Below are 20,857 nucleotides of genomic sequence, written 5' to 3' on the forward strand. Positions count from 1 at the left end.
GTAATAGCAGTCTCGCTCTACCAATGGACGACAGGGCTCCTGCACCTATTTGACCACTGAAACATGACGGCTCTCAAGAGAGCATTTGAAGCGTGCTTTTCAATGCTTCTGCTCTCCCAATGGAATTCGCCATAAGATGGTTTTAGAACGCTAAACCCCAACAATTAAGACATTCGGCTTCCCTCGGACGCATTTATATGGACGAGTCTGCAAGTAACGTTCCCTTGCTTTTATTTACGTAAACGTTAAACTTAAAAAAGTCCGGAATTATACCCTGCCCTTCCAGTCCCTTAACGTCTCTAACCACGCAGTGTGGTTTCCCGTGTAATCGGGTACACGGCAGTGTTTTAAAACGTTAAGACGCAATCACCAGTGGAGAGGGGGAGGGGGAAGAAATATTATTCAGAAAAAGAAAGTGGGGTAAACGCAGGCAGTCGTGGTCGGGCCCTCAGTTCAGAGTTCCGCTGGCACGAGCGGCTCGCCAGGCCTGGTCAAGCAAAGCGATGTGGGTCTGCTTAGCCTCGTCCGCAAGCAAATGCCTTCCACTACCAGTGTAACATGTGTGGATGGTTCGTAAGGTTATGCTGCCATAGTAACGTATAGGCTGTCGATGTCTGTGGGCCTCTTGGTGCACCCCATTGTTATGTAGCTGAACACCATGGGCATGTTTTTCTACATAATGTGGCTCATATTATACTTAGGTAGACGCTGTACTAAGCGTAGCTCTATTTGCGCTCGCGTCGTATACGACGTGCTGCGACACTTCATTTCGTATTTAAGGACACCCGTCATTCTCTTCAGCGATCGAAAACTCCCATGGTTTTGGCTGCGGTCGTCTAGGACGACTCCAAGCCTTTTAAGGCAAAATCCTTTAATGTCTCATACTCGCTGTGACAGGTGACCAGTGCATGGCCAGCGGGAATATTGGTAGCTGTGGCTTCTCCCCACGCGGGAGGATACATGAGCTTTATGAGCACTGGAACATGCACGCTGACTCGCACGACGCGCAAATCACGAGAATGCGAAGGCATGCGAAAAGGTGGCAGAATAGTCTCGTGTCTCGGTTAGAATCGCTATAAATATAAAAAAAAAAGACGCGAACACATTCCGTTTATGTGTGATTCCAGCAAGACGGTAAGACTCAGCGCCATCTTTTCTTTGCTCCTAACTTGTCTGTGTTTCTGGTGTTGCGCTGTAAACAAGTTCATGATTAATGTGTCATTCCACTGGAAGCGTAAAAAATAAACCATAACATAGTCAGTCTGAACGGCTTCAGCTTTGGCCATACACACTAAGAATTTACCGCGTCCTTCAGTTTTTAAAGCCATCTGGTGTGACTATTTTGCGTTACACGTTTTAAACGAAAATGCCACCTTCTTTATCTTTATTTTTTTACTGAACGTAATGGTTTACGAGCAGTTGTCAAGGCGAAGACATGCACAGCTCGCGCACGTCGAGCCACGCTTGAAAGCAACGCCAGCAGGAATTATTGCTCCAGTCTCGTTCACTTTTTCGTAACAAAGCCACGCTTAACGACACGGCATGACGAGTTACCAGAGACATTCAACTTGGCGTTATTTGTGTGGTACTCTAGCATTTATAGCACTAACACAGCGATCACCACGTGACTTACTGCAATGGGACACACATAAAGGGTCAGACATGTCTAATCCTTCATTAAGTACAAAGTCGGGGGTGTTGGGCAGATAATTTTTATAAAAGTCGGGTTTCTACGTCCCAAAACCACGATATCATTATGAGAATCACTGGAAGTGCACAGCAAAGTTTCCACAGGCCTCCGTGAAAGGTTGGACAAATTTTGCCTCACTGAGGTTCCCTAAAGTGCACCTAGACCCTCATGCGGGTGCCTCTCATTGTCTCCATCCAATTGCGTCGGGTTGGCTGGAATTCCCTTTAGGATGACTGCCAGTTGGGCGTGTTGGTAAATGTTCATAATGAAACAAGCGCTAAAAATTACACGCACTCAGAGAGGACTCAGACAAGCGCTTACTAGCAACTGAAAATTTTATTTCGAAGCGAACACTAATAAATGCATAACACGCATGTACGTTATTTTGAACCTCCCCCTGTCATCATCAACAACGCCATATACCAAATTAATCACTCCCATAATCGGTGGCACACAACCGGAAACAAACACGTGCAAAGCTACCCCCCCCCCCCCCAAAAAAAAAACTAAGAAAACGTAAAAAAAGAAAATTCACTGCATTATGTTACGTCCAAAAAAGCAAATTCCGCATCTGTTAGTAGAACAGACGCCTGACGCACGGAACTGTCACCTCCTTTGCTAATTATATACGCTTCCATTATTTCCCTCGTTGTCTGCTTCTTGTGCCGTAAACAAAACCGTAATTATGGGAGTGAATATTCGGTATAACACGTCGTTGATGACAGGGGAGGTTTGGAATCACGTATACATGCGTGTTATGCATTTGTTAGTGTTCGTTTCGAAATAAAAATTTCGCTTGCTATTGTAAGAGCTCGTCTGTGCCCTGTCTGAGTGGGTGTCATTTTTAGCGCTTGAGTCATCGTGGAATTCCAACCCGCAACCTTCGCGCTAGCAGTCGAGTACTATTACCATGGACCACCCCGGCGGGTCTAAAAACAACGTCGATTTTTAAAAAAACTTTCAAATGATACGCGCAGAACTACTCGAATGACGCGTAAGACTTTGATTGCAGCACTGCATGTTAACAGGTACAGCCGTGGCCACGTCTGTGTACAACGCGCGAACAGCCGGGTTTCGCTCGGCGGGGCGAAACCCAGGCAGCTTTGGGCTCTGGCATGGCGTGTCAGGAGCATGCGTGGCCTAGTAGTCAGGCTGACCACGTGACAGCCCGAAACTGCGTCAAGGTGTCGCCCCACAGACGCGGTCGCGGCTGTACTCGGTGACCGCTTTGCATGAAATCGATTCCCGCAATGCATGGAATCTTGCGTAATATTTTGTTTTAAGTATCCTCTGCGCAAGACGGCGCTTCATTGCTCGTTAAGGTGGCCTTGTCGAACAAGCTGAAATGATCGACATAAAAGAGCGATATAAAGAGAGAGTTCATTTTTAAAGAAAAATCTCACTGGAATGCAGTTCTCTATAAAATACGTCTTCATTGTAAATTTCAAGCCTAGAAGCTCCGGTAGTGAATCCTTTAAAGAGCAATTCGGATAACATAGTCAGATGCATCTTAAGTCTAGAGAAAAGCCGAAATGGCGAAAGCGTGGCAACCTATCGTCTACGCAACTAAAGAAATAGTTCCTCTTGCACGCTCGGCAGCAATAGACAGGCGGAGCCACCACCTGTCCGGCTCACGACGTCATTCTGTAGTGCGCGCCCATTGGTGCTGGCTTGTGTCCTTCCACAGGAGAAAGTGCCACGGACTACTGAAATTGTACCCGAACGTAGTCGTACGGCTTTCGAAACAACCTGCTAAACCCATTGATATGACTATTTCTTTCCCTTGAACGGGTCGCCATGCCAGATAAAATGGCATATCCGAGCAACAACGAAATCAGATGTTAATTACTTTTGCATTGGTCGTCATCCATCAATATTTTTGCAAAATATTGGCTCACTTTCCATATACGGGTATTGATTACAGAAGCAATGCGGTAACTAAGATTTGACAAAAGTTCATCACTATGCGACCACTCACCACACGTGGTTGACCGCGCTTTCACATAACGTGTGCTCTGCTAAGCCCCTGGTACCTTCTCATCAAATGCTTCGTACACATACTGTCGATAGTACATGCAAGGACATATCTTGGCCTACCTAACTACAATATATCGACTAACTGATCTCAGAGACTGTACAGCATTTACGTGATGGACTTTTCTCGCCCACTATCACACAATATGCCGAAATTAACATTAAAGTTACGTCGAGATATTGAAGTTACCGCCACAATATCTGGAAATAAACAGTATTTTGCAATTCTCAAGATACTGAAGTCGTTCCTCTCTCACGCAAATCGACTCACAGTATAGCATTAGGTTCATGAAAGTTCCGTTTCGTTTCTGTTCAGGCTGCGTACGTTTCTTAGCTGAACTCGCAGTGATCTTTTCAGTTTGTCCTCCCCTCCCCCCCCCCCCTTTTTTTTTAATAAGAGGCGTAATCTTGACTCGTTCGCAGACTGCCTCCGTAAAGACTGAAAGCGTTGTCAGGGCAACAACGACTCAAAGGTAGTTCTTTGCCTCGCTCAGGAAGGTGGCTGCAGGATATTCTTCAGTTGACCAGCAATGGTACCGAAATCATCGTTGTCGTCGTTCGCAATCACTTCAGCGTCACCTCCATTGGTCGTTTCTGGATGCCAGAGGCAAGCGGTGGAAGACGGAGCTTCCGAGATTGATCTCAACATCGAATGGCCGGCTAGAAAAAGCGAACGAGGCCACCTTGCTACTTCGACCGTCCGACCTGACTCTGACACCACCTGTGACCACATCGTCACCACCATTTACAGGGTTTCTAGGCGCACGTCGTCGCAAGTCGAGAGTGACATCAGTAACACGTTCAGTGATGGGACAAGAACCATCCTAAGGCATGCCGATGCTTGTGGACGCTTGGCCGCACAAGTCGATCTCACACGGGATGACGTGGTCACTGACGTCATCGAATCATTTATGACGACCGCTACCTGTCGCGCACGACGGCTGCGTGACGACAGTGATCCAGAGCTTGGCCAGTCAACCAGCATTGCGGAGGGCCATCTCCAACTTGGTCCTGACAACGCCACCGTAGTTGTCGACCCCAACTTCTCAAAGGTCTTGCTCGGTAAGCGAGGAACTTTGGTGACCCCGGTAAACAATGACCATTATTCTAAGAACCATGTTCATGCCACTTGCGAAGTTTTTGACTCCAACGCCGTCGAGTTGTTCCGGATCGCGGTCCACACGGAGGACCCGCAAAGTGAACCATGTGGTCCGGGCCTTTTGTTTCGTCTCCACCCGCCCCCACGGCTGCCCGACTTTTCAGCGTGGCTTCCCTTGCATCATCCGCTACCTGCCCTTGCGCGTCCATCGATCCAACGTCGCCAACTGCTGCGTCGAGAGGGCCGACCAACGGCCCCGCAAGTCCGATGGTGAGTTCAAGATTTTCCGTGGTAAACACGATGAGAATAACTAATTTATACCCAGGACATCAAAATGAAGATAGGTTTATCAGGCACCCAATCGGGGGCAAATTATGGGCACGAGTATTATATGTTATATATCCATGTGGTGTTATACAACCATAGGTAGCTACGCATTATTCGCAAGATGACCGCTGTGTTCACCCATGCATCATGTGATTTCGCTTGCCTCGGCTTGCCAAACCTCCGACTCCAACCCCTGCCATCTGTGTGCATTGCCTCCTGGGTAGTATTAGGCCCTGACAGCATCAGTAGCAGATGCAAACAAATAGAGCCGACCAATATAGTAGCGTTTTCCTAACGTTACCATGCAGGGTGTGTTTCTCTGTTAAGTTTTTCATGGGTCGACTTCATGATCTCCTGCTCTCGTTTTCCTCCGCAATGGTCATCAACTTACCCGACGAATGACAAATAGTATAACACTGTTTCCCACTCCCCCTTCCGAAAGCTATATACCCTACAGAATAGAATGCTGAGTTTGCAAGAATGGAACGTTGAGAAAGACGGAAGACACAAAACCAAAAAAAGCAGTGCTCGTTCTGTGCTTCCTGGTTCTACCGTTTTCGCTTTTCACCGCTGCGTCAACCATGCAGCTACTTTAGGCTTGTTCCAAATGATTGTCTCATTCGTACTATTCCCAGGTGTGACGGCGGCGCGCAGCTGGCGACTCGAGGGTGGCGTCGTGCCGGCACGCAGATTACATACGGCCACGTGATCAATGTCGCCCGGAATATTAGAGGAGCGCTCAAGCTCGAAGACTCCGATGTCGTCACGGGGAGCAAAGTGCCTGGAGGACGTCACAAACCTCCGAGAGGCCATGCAGCCTCTTGGCCTCGTGCGCTTCCAGGGATACAACGACAACTGCTTCTCCGCTCTTTTCGACAACGCGAGCACTCGACTTCATCTCCGAGCCGGACCTTCGCCATCGTCGGCGTCGTCGTCGTCCTGTGGCGAGGCGGAACAGGTCCCGTAGCTGCACGACGAGGACCTAGACGGTGGTTCCAGGTCCTGCCGGACCATGATGACACAGACGTGAAAAGCCTACGGCCTCCGACACTATGTCGACACGACAGCGTGGTGCCAGGGCAAGGTCGCTCATTTTCGAGCCGCCGTGGTAGCGCCCTGCAGTGCTTAAAGACGCCCCAGGTGAGGTGTAAGTTTATAGGGCAGCAGTATTGTTGAGCCGCATATTCATTGGTCCTTCACTTATTAAGGTCGAAGGCTCGATTGTGAAACAGAATCGTGTTCTCTCTAGTTGAGGTGTAGCGCTTTTACTGCCAATAACTTTTTTGTTTCAACAATCGTTTGTTTATTTCTTTCCCAGCGCTCTAAAATCACTTGCCTCACCTACCCCTCTTATCCTACCTTCCATTAGCATTATCGTTTTACTTGCTTGGGTTTCGATTCCGGAAAGTTTGGCACTCGTTGATAGGGCGTACTCTGCTTTTGACCCGAAAGCAACGGGTACCTAGCGATCGCGCGAGGAGAGGCACCTGAGATAGGTGACGATTGTTGTGGGACCGAAAGACAACACAAAAACAAGCTCTGTATATTGAGTCCGTCTGTAGATAGAGTATACAAGTCTGCCTGTTTCAAGCAGTAGCAGTCGCAGCAATTCTGTTTAATTCAAATAGTCGCAATCAGTTTGTATACGGAGTACAGGGTTATTTGCTGGGTGACTAACGAACCGAACGTGTGAACTGAGTTTTCTTCAGGGAACACTGTTTAATCTTGTGAATTTTCGCCACGCCTGTCGTGCCCTTAATTTCGTTTTATTTGGAGAGTGGGTGCATCAAGCTGTCAGTGAGGCTGTTGCACCACGTAGTTCGTACATTAGGCTAAGCCAGTTAGCCTGACAGTGAATTCCATTAGCTGGTCACCAACTCAGTTTGGTACATTCTTGTCAATGTAATCACCATACGTGGCTATGAAAAAAAAAGTGAAGCCGTGATTGTTACTGAATACAAGTGAATAACTTCAAGAAAATTATTGTATTTATTCAAGGAGCCACTTCAACATACTTTAATATGTAGGCTGTCATGAATCTTCTTCGGTTTTTGTCTACGATTCGCTTCTTTTGCCACCAGTCCTGTCACTCTTATATCCTAGCGTCGCTACACATTATACGGTCCGGTCAACTCCATCTTTGACTTGACTTGAAAAACGGCTAGGCTGTCGTGCTCTCTTATGCGTATCTGAGGGCCGTTACAGCATTAAGCATATAGTTTTTCTTTTCATCACCCGCCGGGACATCGTTGTCACGTGCAGGTCTGCAACTAGGAAGAACTGAGCTAAGTGGCAATATTATCGTTTAAGAACTCCTAAATTTCCTATACGTTATCAGCGGCAGAATACCGTGAATATCCACTTAGGGCGAGCGCAAAGGGTGACGAGGGCCCGGCCGCCTCCCCTTCCCGTAGTTGCCCAAAAGTTGTGCAGGAGGGGGCAGCAGCCCGATAAATTGACCTGGTGGGGGGTGCTGTGATGGACGTTCATTCCCCCTCCCCCTTTAAGGGGGACCTTTGCACGCCTATGATTGTACATTTTCGTTTGTAGGAAAAGCCGCAACCTGTCCGATGTGAGCTGTCAATATCTCTACCAAAAGTGGCTTCTTTATTGCTCCTGTTAAGGTTATGTTTCGATCGCCCACTACGTTTATGTGAGCTCCATCCACGTGAACATGTATCTGCCCTTGACTCGAAAATCACAGTCATGCTCGTTGGACCTTCACTCGAAGCCCCAAGTAGTTCCCGTGATGCGATAACGTTAAAGAGCTCTGTGATAAGCTAAGGCATGTTGTTAGGCTAGTTCGTTGATTGATTGCGAAGACACGTTTAGACTGTGCGAAGAAGACAATATGTTATAGACGTAGAACACGCGAACATACGACCCGCTGCACTGCGTGAATGTGTTTTCGTGGTATGTTTCGAACGTATTGTCTTCTTCGTGCAATTGAAACAGCAGAGCTGTCGCTCTGTTGCGGTTTCTTTGAAAGTCTCAACCCTACATATAATGCCAAGACTTCCGAAAAAACTGCCTTCCTGAAACATGGGCTTGTCAGAAACATGTTTCGTGACTATAGTTACGCAATTTCACATCATGTACGTTATTCTTTTTTTTACTTCTATCTCTCGCTTCTTTCTTTTCATCTTTCTCTCGATATATTCCGTCTGCTATCTTTTTGCCTATTTTTGTCTGTTGCTCTTTGTCTGCCTCTGCCTTTTTTCTTCCCTCTTTCTCTCAATCTCTCTGTACTGGTTAACCTGTCCACTCGAGTTAATGCATCTCACGCCGGACAAATCTGCGCAAGACAGCGCGCCCCTAGATGAAGATAGTTATTGCAAACTCTGAACGGGAGGAAGTAGGGTGGAAGCAGCTCTACTCTTAAGAATCATAATGTTTTCTATCTGATAACCACGTCACTGCTTAAAACTGCGTCAAGAGACAGAGAGAGAGAGAACTTATGATTGTGACGTAGTGCGAGGAGTGTCCTTAATGCATGCAACCTTGCGTGCAGAAGTGTGCAATTGTACTACGCCCCTAAACACGTGAACTGCGTAATGAGTGTTCGGCTCTAAAGTCTCAACAATGAAAACGCGCACAACACCGCTCAAATGTATGCAGCTGTGCAAGTGCGCACGTTGCCCCACGGACGCGTAATGACAGCCAATTAGCAAAGGGTAGTTTATGGCATAGTCGGTGCTTCAGTGCGGCAAGCCGCGCAAGGTATAGGCGTTCACCTGCAAGCGAATGGGGTCTGAGAAGGCTAATGCGTTCAACTCTTATCAAAGGACGGAATACTACGCGTTCAAGGAAAGTTACTGTTAGTTCACCTCAAACGTTACACTTGGCCAGTGATGTGGCATTTACCCGTTTCCAGCCTAAAACCAGCGGCACGAACCTTGTCTGTATGGTAAATTTCAACCTTCTGAAACACTCTAGAATAGCTTGACGTCACGAAATTGAGTAAGCGCTATTGAGTGGAGCTCTTACGAAAGTTCTCTGTGGGAGAGGGTGATGTCAGGTGGGCGGAGCTGATACTTCGAATATATTTTGTTACCCTCGCCTTCGGGGGTGTTTCAGCAGACGTCTGGGTATAACGCACCACAGAAGAAGTCTAACACTTTTTTTTTCCTTAACGCAGGTAGCACGACACGCAGTTCGCTTCGATACAGCGGCAGCTCAAAGGCGTCCGATGATGTCTGGCGTGCTGTCGGTGGTCGTGACAATGAACGCAGGTGCGTCGTACCACGTCGTGGTTCGATGTGCCACTACCTGTCACATCGTGCTATGTGCTAAGGGCACCAGATGACACGGTGGCCACCTCGCAGACAGCGCCAGCGACCGGCGCGCTGCGCCAAGCGCCGACGACTTGAGTGGAGCGCCGCGCGACGCGGCGCCGGCATGCCTGGCGTGACGCCGGAATGTTTTGTGATTGTTTGTTTTTGTTAGCGACAATTTCGCCGCTCTATTAAACTACGTTTGATTGCGAACGCTCGTGTTGTGTTAATAATTGCTGCATTCTTTAGCGCCATTTCAGTGTCCTCGCACGCATCGCACACACTTCCATCCGCGGGTGTCTTTAGGAAGTATCAACCAATGACGTTTAGGTTCATGCTTTCTTTCTTTTCTTTTCGTTGCGCGGAGACGAACTACAGGACAGGGGGTAGGCAGACTCGCAACTGGTTGCTGGAAAAGGACATTGCGCTGATGTGCGGAATTTGTGCATGTGCTTGCGATAGTATGTCGCATTCGCGCATTATCCTTCTTTTCTTTTAGTTTCACTGTTACCTGCCATTCACTTCATTGTTCCTAATTGTTACGCTAAACCTAACCTAACCTAACCTAAGGCGCTTCGCAAGCTGTAAGTAAACCAGGTGTGAGTCTGCACATCAATCGTCCTGTGTAAAGTTCTCGTCTAGTGATCCGCAGGATCGAGACATAATGAACCGGAACACTGTTCTAGCGCTATTCTGACAGGTATGTATGTATGTATGTATGTATGTATGTATGTATGTATGTATGTATGTATGTATGTATGTATGTATGTATGTATGTATGTATGTATGTATGTATGTATGTATGTATGTATGTATGTATGTATGTATGTATGTATGTATGTATGTATGTATGTTGATTGATTTGTGGGGTTTAACGTCCCAAAACCACCATTTGATTATGAGAGACGCCGTAGTGGAGGGCTCCGGAAATTTTGACCACCTGGGGTTCTTTAACGTGCACCCAAACCTGAGTACACGGGCCTACAACATTTCCGCCTCCATCGGAAATGGAGCCGCCGCAGCCGGGAATCAAACCCGCGACCTGCGGGTCGTATGTATGTATGTATGTATGTATGTATGTATGTATGTATGTATGTATGTATGTATGTATGTATGTATGTATGTATGTATGTATGTATGTACGTATGTATGTATGTATGTATGTATGTATGTATGTATGTATGTATGTATGTATGTATGTATGTATGTCCTCATCAAAGCACTAACTGGAACCCCTTCGCTACGCGTAACCAATGAGCTCAGGCGGCAAGTACAATTCCGAGTTATTGCATTCATGGGCAGACTTATTAGTGCATGTGCTCTGGGAGCGCATAGGATGAGTAAGAGGACGAAGTAGGAGAAGAGAACAAAGAAAGCATGCGCCGGTTCATGTTGATTATTCCTGTTGGCGACTAACCAATTGAACTTAAACAGATTCCTTGTTAACATCACATATTGCGAGGGAAAAGAGCAACAAAAAGCAGATGAACACCAGAAAATGACACAAATGGACACAAATTACCACAAAGACAATATAAGAACAAGAAAAAGAAAATAAACAGCCGTATCAATCATTCGCAGTTTCTATGGCTCACAAGAGCGAGAAGTGTATACTTAAGGGCTCGTTTTTCCGTGTTTTGGCTTAGTGGAAGAGCATCGAACGCGTTATTCGGAGGTCGTAGGTTCGATTCATGCTCACGGCTGGTTATTTTTTCACCCACTTTTCTTTCTTCTTATTTACATTCCATTTGTTCTAATAACTTCCCCTATACATTATTACGAGCTTATTACGAGTGCCCGCTCGTAATAAGTTCACGTGCTACGTGGCGCAAAACATGCGCATAAAAGAGTGTTTCACACTCGTCGCTTGGCTTATAGATGGCGCTGACTGACACTCCTACTTCTAAATTCACATATAAATCCTAAAAACGTGGTTGGAAGGAAGGCAGCTGTGATAGCTCAGTGGTTAGAGCATCGAACGTGTTCTTCGAGGGTCGTAGGTTCGATTCCTGCTCACTGCTGGTTATTTTTTCACCCACTTTTCTTTCTTCTTATTTACATTTCTTTGGTTCTAATAACTTCCTCTATTCATTCTTTGGCACTACTGTCTGTTAGATCTCATTAATATTGACTAACCTCCCTGTCCTTCCTCATTTATTCCTCCTCATTATTATTATTATTGTGTCAAAACACGGAAGGACGAGTCCTTACATATACACTTCTTTCCCTTATATATATATATATATATATATATATATATATATATATATATATATTCTTCGTTTAGCCTCCTGGTCTCTGAATTTTTGGCGATGACCGTATACATGCGCTGCGCCATTCAAACTCATGTCCGAAGCGAGCACAGGCAACAGCTTTTAGACTATCATCATCATGAACCTTTCGCCAATTGATCTCGTGGGCCACCGTGACGATGCGAGACTCGCGAGACAGTGCGACCAACCACCACGCGCAGTGAACCGTTCTCACAGCTCCTGCTGCTTCTCCAGGCAGCTTTGGTCTGCTAAGCTTTGTGACGTCTTTGTCCTCTCATTTCGTTCGCAGTCGTACCCTGAGCCTCCTGAAAGCAACCTCAAGGAGTAGGCGGCTCCCTTCACCAGCTCCCACCAAGGAGTCTCTCCTTGCAGCTAGGTGTGGAGGCTCGGAGTGACACGTCATCTCGCTGTTCGACATCACGACATCATTCCACACGTCTTTCAAGGTTGGTGCAGTCTTGGATGACGGGATATAGCGTTTAGTTAAAGCGTATAGCCCCGCCACGGTGGTATAGTGGCTAAGGTACTCGGCTGCTGACTCGCAGGTCGCGGGCTCAAATCCCGGCTGCGGCGGCTGAATTTTCGATGGAGGCGGAATTGTTGTGGGCCCGTGTGCTCAGATTTTGGTGCATGTTAAAGAGGCCCAGGTGGTCGAAATTTCCGGAGCCCTCCACTACGGAGTCTCTCATAATCATATGGTGGTTTTGGGACGCTAAACCCCACATATCATAGGTAAAGCGTATACTTCGATGCATACATGCCTACGCAGGTTGATGTGGCATGGTTAACATTACTAACATGGGTTGGAACAGAGCTTGGGCCTGAGTGAAATGCACGGACTTCAGGTGTGGCCTATCGAAGACAAAGATGTGTACGAGAAAGACTCCCAGGCTGTAACTAGAATTGAAATATGCCGGCCGAGTCGAGTAAGAAGTATGCTGTTCGCGTCGAGTGTACGTTTTTCTTCATACAGCGGCCTAGAGTGGTTGGGATGCTCGACTGTTCTCCCAAAGATCGTGTGGTAGAATTCCGGCTTTGGAAGCTGCATTTTGACGCACAAGAAATGTTGGAGACCCGTGTGCTCCTATTTATTTGCACATTAAAGAACACCGCGAATTATAATTTCCGCATTGTTATGGGTCAGTCTGGAAAATGGTCACTTGCGTGGATTTAGGTAAACGTCGAACTTCAAAACGGCTAGAATTACCATCGGGAAACTACCTCGCCTTTCCGTCGCCTAACGTTTTTAATTGCTTATTGGAGTTTTCTAAACATGTTCTCGCTCGTTACGACGCAAGGGAGGAGAGACGCTGCCCTGTGCGCCTCGCCAGTTGTGCTCTTAACGTAACGCGCTCGGACCCTTCACTTCGTTTAATTTCGCCACTTGGGGAGCTTCATGTGTTCGATCCATGGACACCTGGTCAAACGCCTGGCTCCCTGGTTTGACCCAATTATCAAACTGTGCTATAATTGTTCTGCTCCTTCGAATGTAACAGCAGCTTGCACAACGCAGCTTAGGAACCCACCATCGTGGCTGCTCAATCATCAATATCTCTTTTAGAGAGTTTAAGAATCGGAAGCCCAAGACACTGGGCCCACAAGCTTCGTTGCACAGGTTGCTCTTGCGTTCGCAGAATGAGAAAAGTTTGAGAACTGGGTCAAACGCAGGCTGCATTGGGTCAAACGCACGGCGTGCCAACCATAACCAGATTTGAAATTACGCGAGACGCGGGCCATATGGCACCATGGCTCGCGCTGCATCTGCTTCGTTTCACCGGCGATCCAAGACGCCTTGGTGCCCCACCCTTCAGCACTGTGAAGGCTACAGGACCCCTAAGCCAATAGAAAGGGCGATTAGCCTTTCCACATGAACACGTTCGCACCATGTCGTCTGTTCACCGTCTTAACGGCATCTGCTCACCGAATTGTCGATACACAGTGAGTGCAGATAAGGCTGGTTTAATAACTAAAAATACAGTAAAACTGTGAAACAAACAGTCACGCCAAAAACTTAAAGCGTCGATTTGTTGCTCTGCATGCTGAAGATCAGTAGGCGCTCATGCCGGTGGATAACTTCACTTTGTGCACGTTTCTATCCGACGCTTATCGTGGCTCTCATATAACTGCCTCTCTGTCGACGGGTTCCTTCGCGTCTACTGCTGCAATGCTTTTTTTCTCTCTTTTTTGGTTCCATTGAAGGAGGATCCGACGCGGACGAAACGCTGTGCCGTGTTCCATGTCCGATGCTTGAAGATGCAGTGTTCTTGGTCTGGCGCGCGGTGTAAGATACAAATACGTGTTTGTATCTTACACCGTGTTCTGGCGACGCAGCCCAAGACCTGCCTCGGCGCGTTAGTCTTAGCACGTGCGGCTAAGCAAGCAGCATATCTCGCTAATAACGACAGCACGTACCTGATGTTTTATCCTCAGAGTAAGATGAAACAAATCGATAGGGGATTTCACCATTCATTTGTTGCTGTCAGCGCAGTGGGCATGTAGCAAGAGCAAGGTCGGATGGAAGCGGGCGGTCGCTTCTGCAAGGCTGCCGCCATGTTTATTTGCAAACGCTGTTCTTGGGGGTAAGAGGCAAAATTAATTTTATGCGTACTAACTAAATGCGAACAATAAACGTACCACATAAAGATGTGGTGTAACGAACACCAAACAAACGCCAATTTTAGTCAACCCGGTCAATTTTAAGGCACTTAATATATCTGGGACTATGTTTTGCCGCGAAACTGTGTGGCTTTCTTACACCCCATAGCTTTGGTATAGTGCTTAACCAAAAGGTTTTGGGCCTTGGGCGCGGTGTAAAATACAAACACTTTAGGTGGGGACACTCGCGAGACGTGATCGACCAGATAAAGTAACAGCAACGCGCGTCTGTCGAACCGCTGCCGGCAGCGTGCCCATCGGTGAGTAGACCCAACGACAGAAAGAGGCGTTGCTATAACAACTGGTCCTTCGCGGGAAATTTGAAATAAATGCCACTTGAGCGTTGTTCGCGACAAAGAGTGAAAACTGATTACTGTTGTCTGTAAGCATGACGGGGACTTGAGTGCCATGGAGAGCGCGATCTACATATACGTTTCTATTGAACGCATGCCGATATTTGAAGTAGTTCTCGCACGTCCTGTGAACTTGATACTGTTGGTGGTAACAGATACGCACATAACTGACATGATTTACAAAATTTTGCACCAAGCGCTTATTTATTTACATGCGCTAGTTTTCGTGCACTCACTGATCGTAGGTGGGCCCTCATATCGGCAAGCTGGATCTGCGAAGCGCCGGAAAGGCGTGTGGGGACGCACATGCGTTTGATTACGAGCAAAGCAGAACTTGAAAAAGACCACGTGACTGTTCGTAAAAAGAGAACCAACCACTTAGATACCTTGACCAATTTGTTGGCGTGCATTACATAAATGCCGTCCGGTGTTGCACCAAATTCTATATTTTCGCGGCTCTAATGATAACTATTCGGCGGAAAGTTGATGACCGTGTGATTACCCGCTGGGCGACAAGTTTACGGGGGACCCTGCGCATATCTTCTCGCTGATTTCACCATCCCTTCTTAACGTGCACGAAAAGAGGATTGCAGTGTTTTTTTTTTCGCATTGAATAATCAGCGGATCTCTTTAAAGAAATGCCACTGGAAACTTGCTCACAAAAATCGGTGAATGCGCAACGTATTACAGTAAAAAAAAGAAGCTCACTACACCTGTATCAGAAAAAAACACTATTTATTGCACGCATTATTGTGTTGCATAAACATAAAAGAAATGGTCGTGCAGCGAAAATTATTCATTCACATTCACGGCGAATCAACTGGTCTGGGAATTGTGTCGCAGGCTGCATCGTTTGGACTTGAGTGCATGCTATGAGGAGTTCGGGATCAGAAGGAACATTGTATAACGTTACATCTTCTTGGCACGTAGGGCAACTTAACCGGCCACCACTAACGAAGCACTTTCTTCCCATATTCACTCTTTGTGTGGACCAGTTTGAACCAGTTATATATGTTTCGTCATTCATTGAAGTCACGTAATACAAAATTCGGTGTATGTGAAGCTAGCGAAACGGCTGCGAGCGCATTATGAGGAGCCCAATATGCTGCAGTAGAGCGTTGACACGCACGCACGCGGGGCACAGCGACGCTACGTTAGCGAAACGCGAGCACTCTACAGTATGACGCCAGGCACGACCAGCGTTCGTCGGTGCAGCCTGATGGCAACCGGCGCGAATTACGACATGCTGCCGTTCGCCCCGATGACGTTACCCAGGCAGCACTGCGTCTGCCTCTCTTCGTGACGGAGAAACAGCCGCCGCGCTCAGACGCGCATGCGTCTAAGCAACGCAGCGCGACGCACGCCTGTGAGTATATTAGCAGATCGGCGCCTGGCATGGCATCGCCGTCGTGACGCTACGAAACGAACGCCGGCGCGCACCTGGTCCCGTCGAAGTGTAATGGTGCCTTGAGTGAGGCATGTAGTCATTTTCTTACATGACACGCATCTCATGATTATCATGTTCGAACCAGTTACATTCTTTCGTCATCCATTCACGTCGCGCAATACCAAACTTGGTATATGTGAAGCTTGCCCCGCCGCAGTGGTCCAGTGGCTAAGGTACTCGGCTGCTGACCCGCAGGTCGCGGGTTCAAATCCCGGCTGCGGCGGCTGCATTTCCGATGGAGGCGGAAATGTCGTAGGCCCGTGTGCTCAGATTTGGGTGCACGTTAAAGAACCCCAGGTGGTCAAAATTTCCGGAGCCCTCCACTACGGCGTCTCTCATAATCATATGGTGGTTTTGGGACGTTACACCCCACAAATCAATCAAATATGTGAAGCTAGCGAAACGGCCATGAGCGCATCATCAGCGTAGCATGTAGTCTTTTACACGACACGCACTTCATGATTATCATGTTTGCACAAGTCACATACCTTCGTAATCCATTCACGTCTCGTGATACCTAATTTGGTATAAGTGAAGCTAGCGAAACGACCATGAACGCTTCATGAGTGTGGCATGTAGTCATATTCTAACATGACACGCATCTCATGACTATAATGTGTGCACCAGTCATATACCTTAGTCATGCATTCACGCCCCGTAATACCATATTTTGTGTATGTGAATCCAGCGAAACCACCGCAAGCGCTCCATGAGCGTGGCGTGTAGTATTGATTCATGACCTACGTGACATGCATGTCATGATTTCTACGTTAGGGTCTGTCGCTTGCGTTCGCCATGCAGTCATGTCATACCGTACCAGTTTTGCTACATGTCATGTCAACGAAACCACCGCGAGGGCTGCAAGATCATGAAATATAAATCGTGACTTTCGTGACATGCATATCATGATTTTCATGGTATGCCAAATCAAATGTGTTCTTCATATAGTCATGTTATGCCATACCAACTTTGGTATCGATACCATAATTGAAACAGCCAGGAGAGCTAAAAGTCGTAAGCGGCTAGATAGATAGATACGCTCAAAGTCGCCGAAGTTCACTAAGAAATGCTTCGCATTAAATAGAATTCTGATGTACTATAGTTCGATACAACTTGAGAATTCCAGAGAAGCCTCACTCAGATGATGAAAACATGACAGCCGATCACCTGCGCGACTTAAGCAATAGTCCCGCTCATGCGCTCGGCAATGTTCACGTAAAGTGGAGGCACCGGCTGTCCTGTTCATGACGTCATTTTGTAGTGCGCGCTCATTGGTTCTCACTTGGGTGCATCCGCCTTTGAGCAGAAAGCGCCGCGTACTTCTAAGAGTTCCAGTTGTGCCTGACTATGGTTGTATCACTTTCGAAGCAACCTCTTGAACTCATTGACATACGTTTTTTTTTTTTTCATCCCATTTGTCGCTATGCGAGATAAATCGTCCCCGCAAGAAAAAAAAAAGCAAACACTTCAAATGTCATTTTTTTTTCACCTTAACCGTCATTCATTAATTTTCTCCCAAAAGAATCAATCGCGTCCCATTTTTATGCGTTGAATACTTAGCAATTCGGTAAGCAAATAAGATTTGACTAAAACGGTTCATCAGTGTGTGACCATTCACTAGAGCGGCAGTGGGTCGCACTTTCGTATAACGTTGCCACAATAAAGTATTAATGCGAAAGTCTTTAGAAAACCTTAACGCCTGTATGCGCTGTCATAGCCGTGCCAGGGTTTCCTCTTCAAGGAGGGGTGGGGGGGGGGAGCACAAAAGGTTCATCGCAGCACAGCTCCCACTACAAGCTGGGTAATGGGTTTGGCCTCTACCACCCCTCCCCCCCCCCCTCATGTCCATGTCTACGAGGGCCTGACTTTGTGCACCCCTCTTTGGTGACTATACGCAGCCCCCCCCCCCCTGCACCCCGTGCGCGTGTCCATGTGTACTGTATATCTCTCGTATCATCTCTATTAACGTAATCAGCATATTAAAGATCTCAAGAAGCGGCAGTCATTTCTCCCAGATGAAAATAGACTCACAGTATAGCATTAACTTGATAACTGTGTTTCTGTTAAATATGTGCGCATTTCTTAGCTGAGCTCAACGTCAACCTTTTCAGTTCTGCCTTTGTACTCCACCCCCCCCCCGCACCCCTCCTTTTAATAAGATGCACAATCTTAACTCGTTCGCAGGCTGCCATCGTAAACACTGAAAGCGTGGTCTGGGCATCAACGATGCAGAGTATATAGTCCCGTTCTTCGAACAGCGAAGCAGCTGGACATATTTTAGTCGATCAGCAATGGTACCAAAATCTTCATCGTCGTCGTTTGCAGTCCCTCCAGCGTCTCCACCAGTCATCTTTGGATACCAAAGGCGTGCGATGGAAGATGGAGCTTTCGAATGCGATCTCAACATTGAATGGCCGGCTAGAAAAAGCGAGCGAGGCCGCCTTGCTACTGCAAATGTCCGAGCTGACTCTGACACCACCTGTGACCACATCAACACCACCATTTACTGGGGTTTTAGGCGGAGGTCGTCACAAGGCAAGCGTAGCTTCAGTGCTACGTCCAGCACTGAGGCAAGAACAATCAAGCGGCCAGCCGACGCTTGCGGACGCGTGGCAACACAAGACTGCCTCACACGTGGTGAAGTGGTTACTGGCGTCATCGATGTACTTCTGACAACCCCTACCTGTCAGGAACGTTGGCGATGTGAAAAGAATGGTCGAAAGCTTTGCCAGTCGTCCAAGATTGCGAAGGTCCACCTCCAACTCAGTTGCGACTACATCGCCGCTGTTGGCGACCCCAATATTTCAAAGGTCCCGCATGGTAAGCAAGGAACTTTAGTGACGCCGGTAAATTGTGGCCACTCTTCTGAGAACCATGTTAATGTGGCGTGCGAAGTTCTCGACTCCAACACCGCAAAGTTCTGCCGGATTACGGTTCGCACAAAGGATCCGCAACGTGAACCATGCGGTCCGGGCCCCTTGTTCGGTCTCCAACCACCACCATGGCTTCCAGACTTCTCGGCATTCATTGCCCTGCACCATCCGCGACCGCGCGTTGCGCGTCCGCCCATGCGACGTCGCAAAGAACCACGACGAGAGGGCCGACTTACACCACGAAGCCAACGGTAAGTTCATAATTTCATTAGGTAAAGAGTATGACACTACTTTACATCCGGGACATAAATCAAATGAAGATACGTTCATTAGACATGCTATAGTGTGGGATGTTCTGAGTAGTTTTGACTACGTCGTTTTCACTATCGCGTGAGCCAAAATGTAACTATACATGGGTATTACACAAACTTAACGGGTATTACACAACTATAGCTACACAGCCTTCGCAAGATGGCCGCAGTGTTCGCTCAGCTGTCAACATCAAGGTATCAAGAAAAAAAAATTTCGCGTCATGTGATTCCACTTGCCTCAGCTTGCCAAAGCTCTGATGCCACCCTCTCGCTTCCAGCGCGCGTTGTCTTAAGGGTAGGATAGAGCCCCCGTCTCGCCAGTGGCAAATTCACAGGAATCAAGCCGAGAAATAATAACTTTTGCCTAAAGCAATCCGGGTTTATTTCTTCTGTAAGTTCTTCATTCCTCGGCTTCGGGATCACCCGTTACCTTTACAATTTCCTTGCGCAATGGTCGTCCACTTAGCCGTGCATCAGGAATAGTATAACACCCCTTCTACGCCCTTCCTTTCAAAAGCAACCCTAAAGAAGAATGGAATGTTGGGTTTGCAAGAATGAAATGTTGGGAAAGACTGAAGACGCAGTACCAAAAAGCAGGGCTCACCCCGTGCTTTGTGGTTCTACGTCTTCACCTTTCAGCGCTGCCTGAGCCACATGCAGCTACTCTTTGCTCGTACCAGTTAATGGCATTAGTCGTACAATTACAGGCGTGACGACAGACCGCCTCCGGCGACTCGAAGGTGGCGCCGTGTCGGCACGCTGATTTCATCCGGCCGTGTGGTGGATCTGGTCTGGTGTAAGGACTCCGAGGTCGCCACGGAGAGCCGAGTGCGTGGAGGACGCCTCGCTGCTCCGAGAGCCCGTCCAGCCTCTCGTGTTCGGGCGCTGCCAGGGGCTAAACGACAACTCCTTTACCGCTCACTTCGACTGTTCACGAGCTCGACTCCATCTTCGAGCCGGTCCTTCGCGATCGTCGTCGTTGTCGTCGTTGTCGTCGTCGGCGTCGTCGTCATTCTGTGGCGAGGCGGGCCAGGTGACGCTTCCACGCGGCGAGCGCTGAGACGACAGTTCCAGGTGCTGCCGGACCGCGACGATAGCGACGTGATGCGCCTGCGGCCGCCAAAATTGCGTCGTACGACCGCGTGTAGCGAGGTCTTCGTCCCCCGATTGCGAGCCGCCGGGGTAGCGTCCTCGAGCGATTGAGGATGCCTCAGGTGAGGCGGCAGTTTCAAGTAACATTGGTCAGCCACATGAACGTTTGATCATTCCCTTATTGACGTCAAAGGCTCAAATCTGGAACCGTATCATGTTCTCTTTCGTTGAATCGCAGCGTTTGTACTGCCGGGAACCCTTTCCTAATTGTTTCAACAACCGCTGAGCAGTTAAGTAGCGCAAACTTCAGGGACGATAGACAAGAGAATGCGGCACACGAGCGCTAAAGTTCCAGATGAACTCTTGTTAAGAAACACATGAACCGTACTGGTAACCGCGCGCGTGCACTGTTTCACAGCTACAAAAACC

At 47.8% G+C, this 20,857-nt stretch overlaps 1 protein-coding gene and 1 non-coding gene across 2 annotated transcripts; both read left to right on the plus strand.

The window, feature by feature from the left end:
- The first annotated feature begins 11,372 nt into the window (after positions 1-11,372).
- TRNAT-UGU (transfer RNA threonine (anticodon UGU)) lies at positions 11,373-11,445 on the plus strand. The gene has a single exon. It is a non-coding gene; the product is annotated as a tRNA-Thr (tRNA).
- A 594-nt stretch (positions 11,446-12,039) lies between these two features.
- LOC142768989 (uncharacterized) lies at positions 12,040-20,129 on the plus strand. The gene is made up of 3 exons (XM_075871691.1): positions 12,040-12,143; positions 18,337-19,276; positions 20,044-20,129. The coding sequence occupies exons 2-3, from the start codon at positions 19,027-19,029 to the stop codon at positions 20,097-20,099; spliced, it is 306 nt and encodes a 101-aa protein (XP_075727806.1). The 5' UTR covers positions 12,040-12,143; positions 18,337-19,026; the 3' UTR covers positions 20,100-20,129.
- The last annotated feature ends 728 nt before the right edge of the window (positions 20,130-20,857 follow it).

Source organism: Rhipicephalus microplus, chromosome 1 (assembly GCF_043290135.1).
Source record: "Rhipicephalus microplus isolate Deutch F79 chromosome 1, USDA_Rmic, whole genome shotgun sequence".
NCBI classification, from domain to species: domain Eukaryota; kingdom Metazoa; phylum Arthropoda; class Arachnida; order Ixodida; family Ixodidae; genus Rhipicephalus; species Rhipicephalus microplus.

What these genes read in the sequence shown, in the direction of transcription:
- LOC142768989 (XM_075871691.1), top strand. Translation starts at nt 19,027, where the DNA reads ATGTTAATGTGGCGTGCGAAGTTCTCGACTCCAACACCGCAAAGTTCT. An exon ending in CTTACACCACGAAGCCAACG is followed by an intron (nt 19,277 to 20,043) that starts GTAAGTTCATAA and finishes GTACAATTACAG; the next exon opens with GCGTGACGACAGACCGCCTC.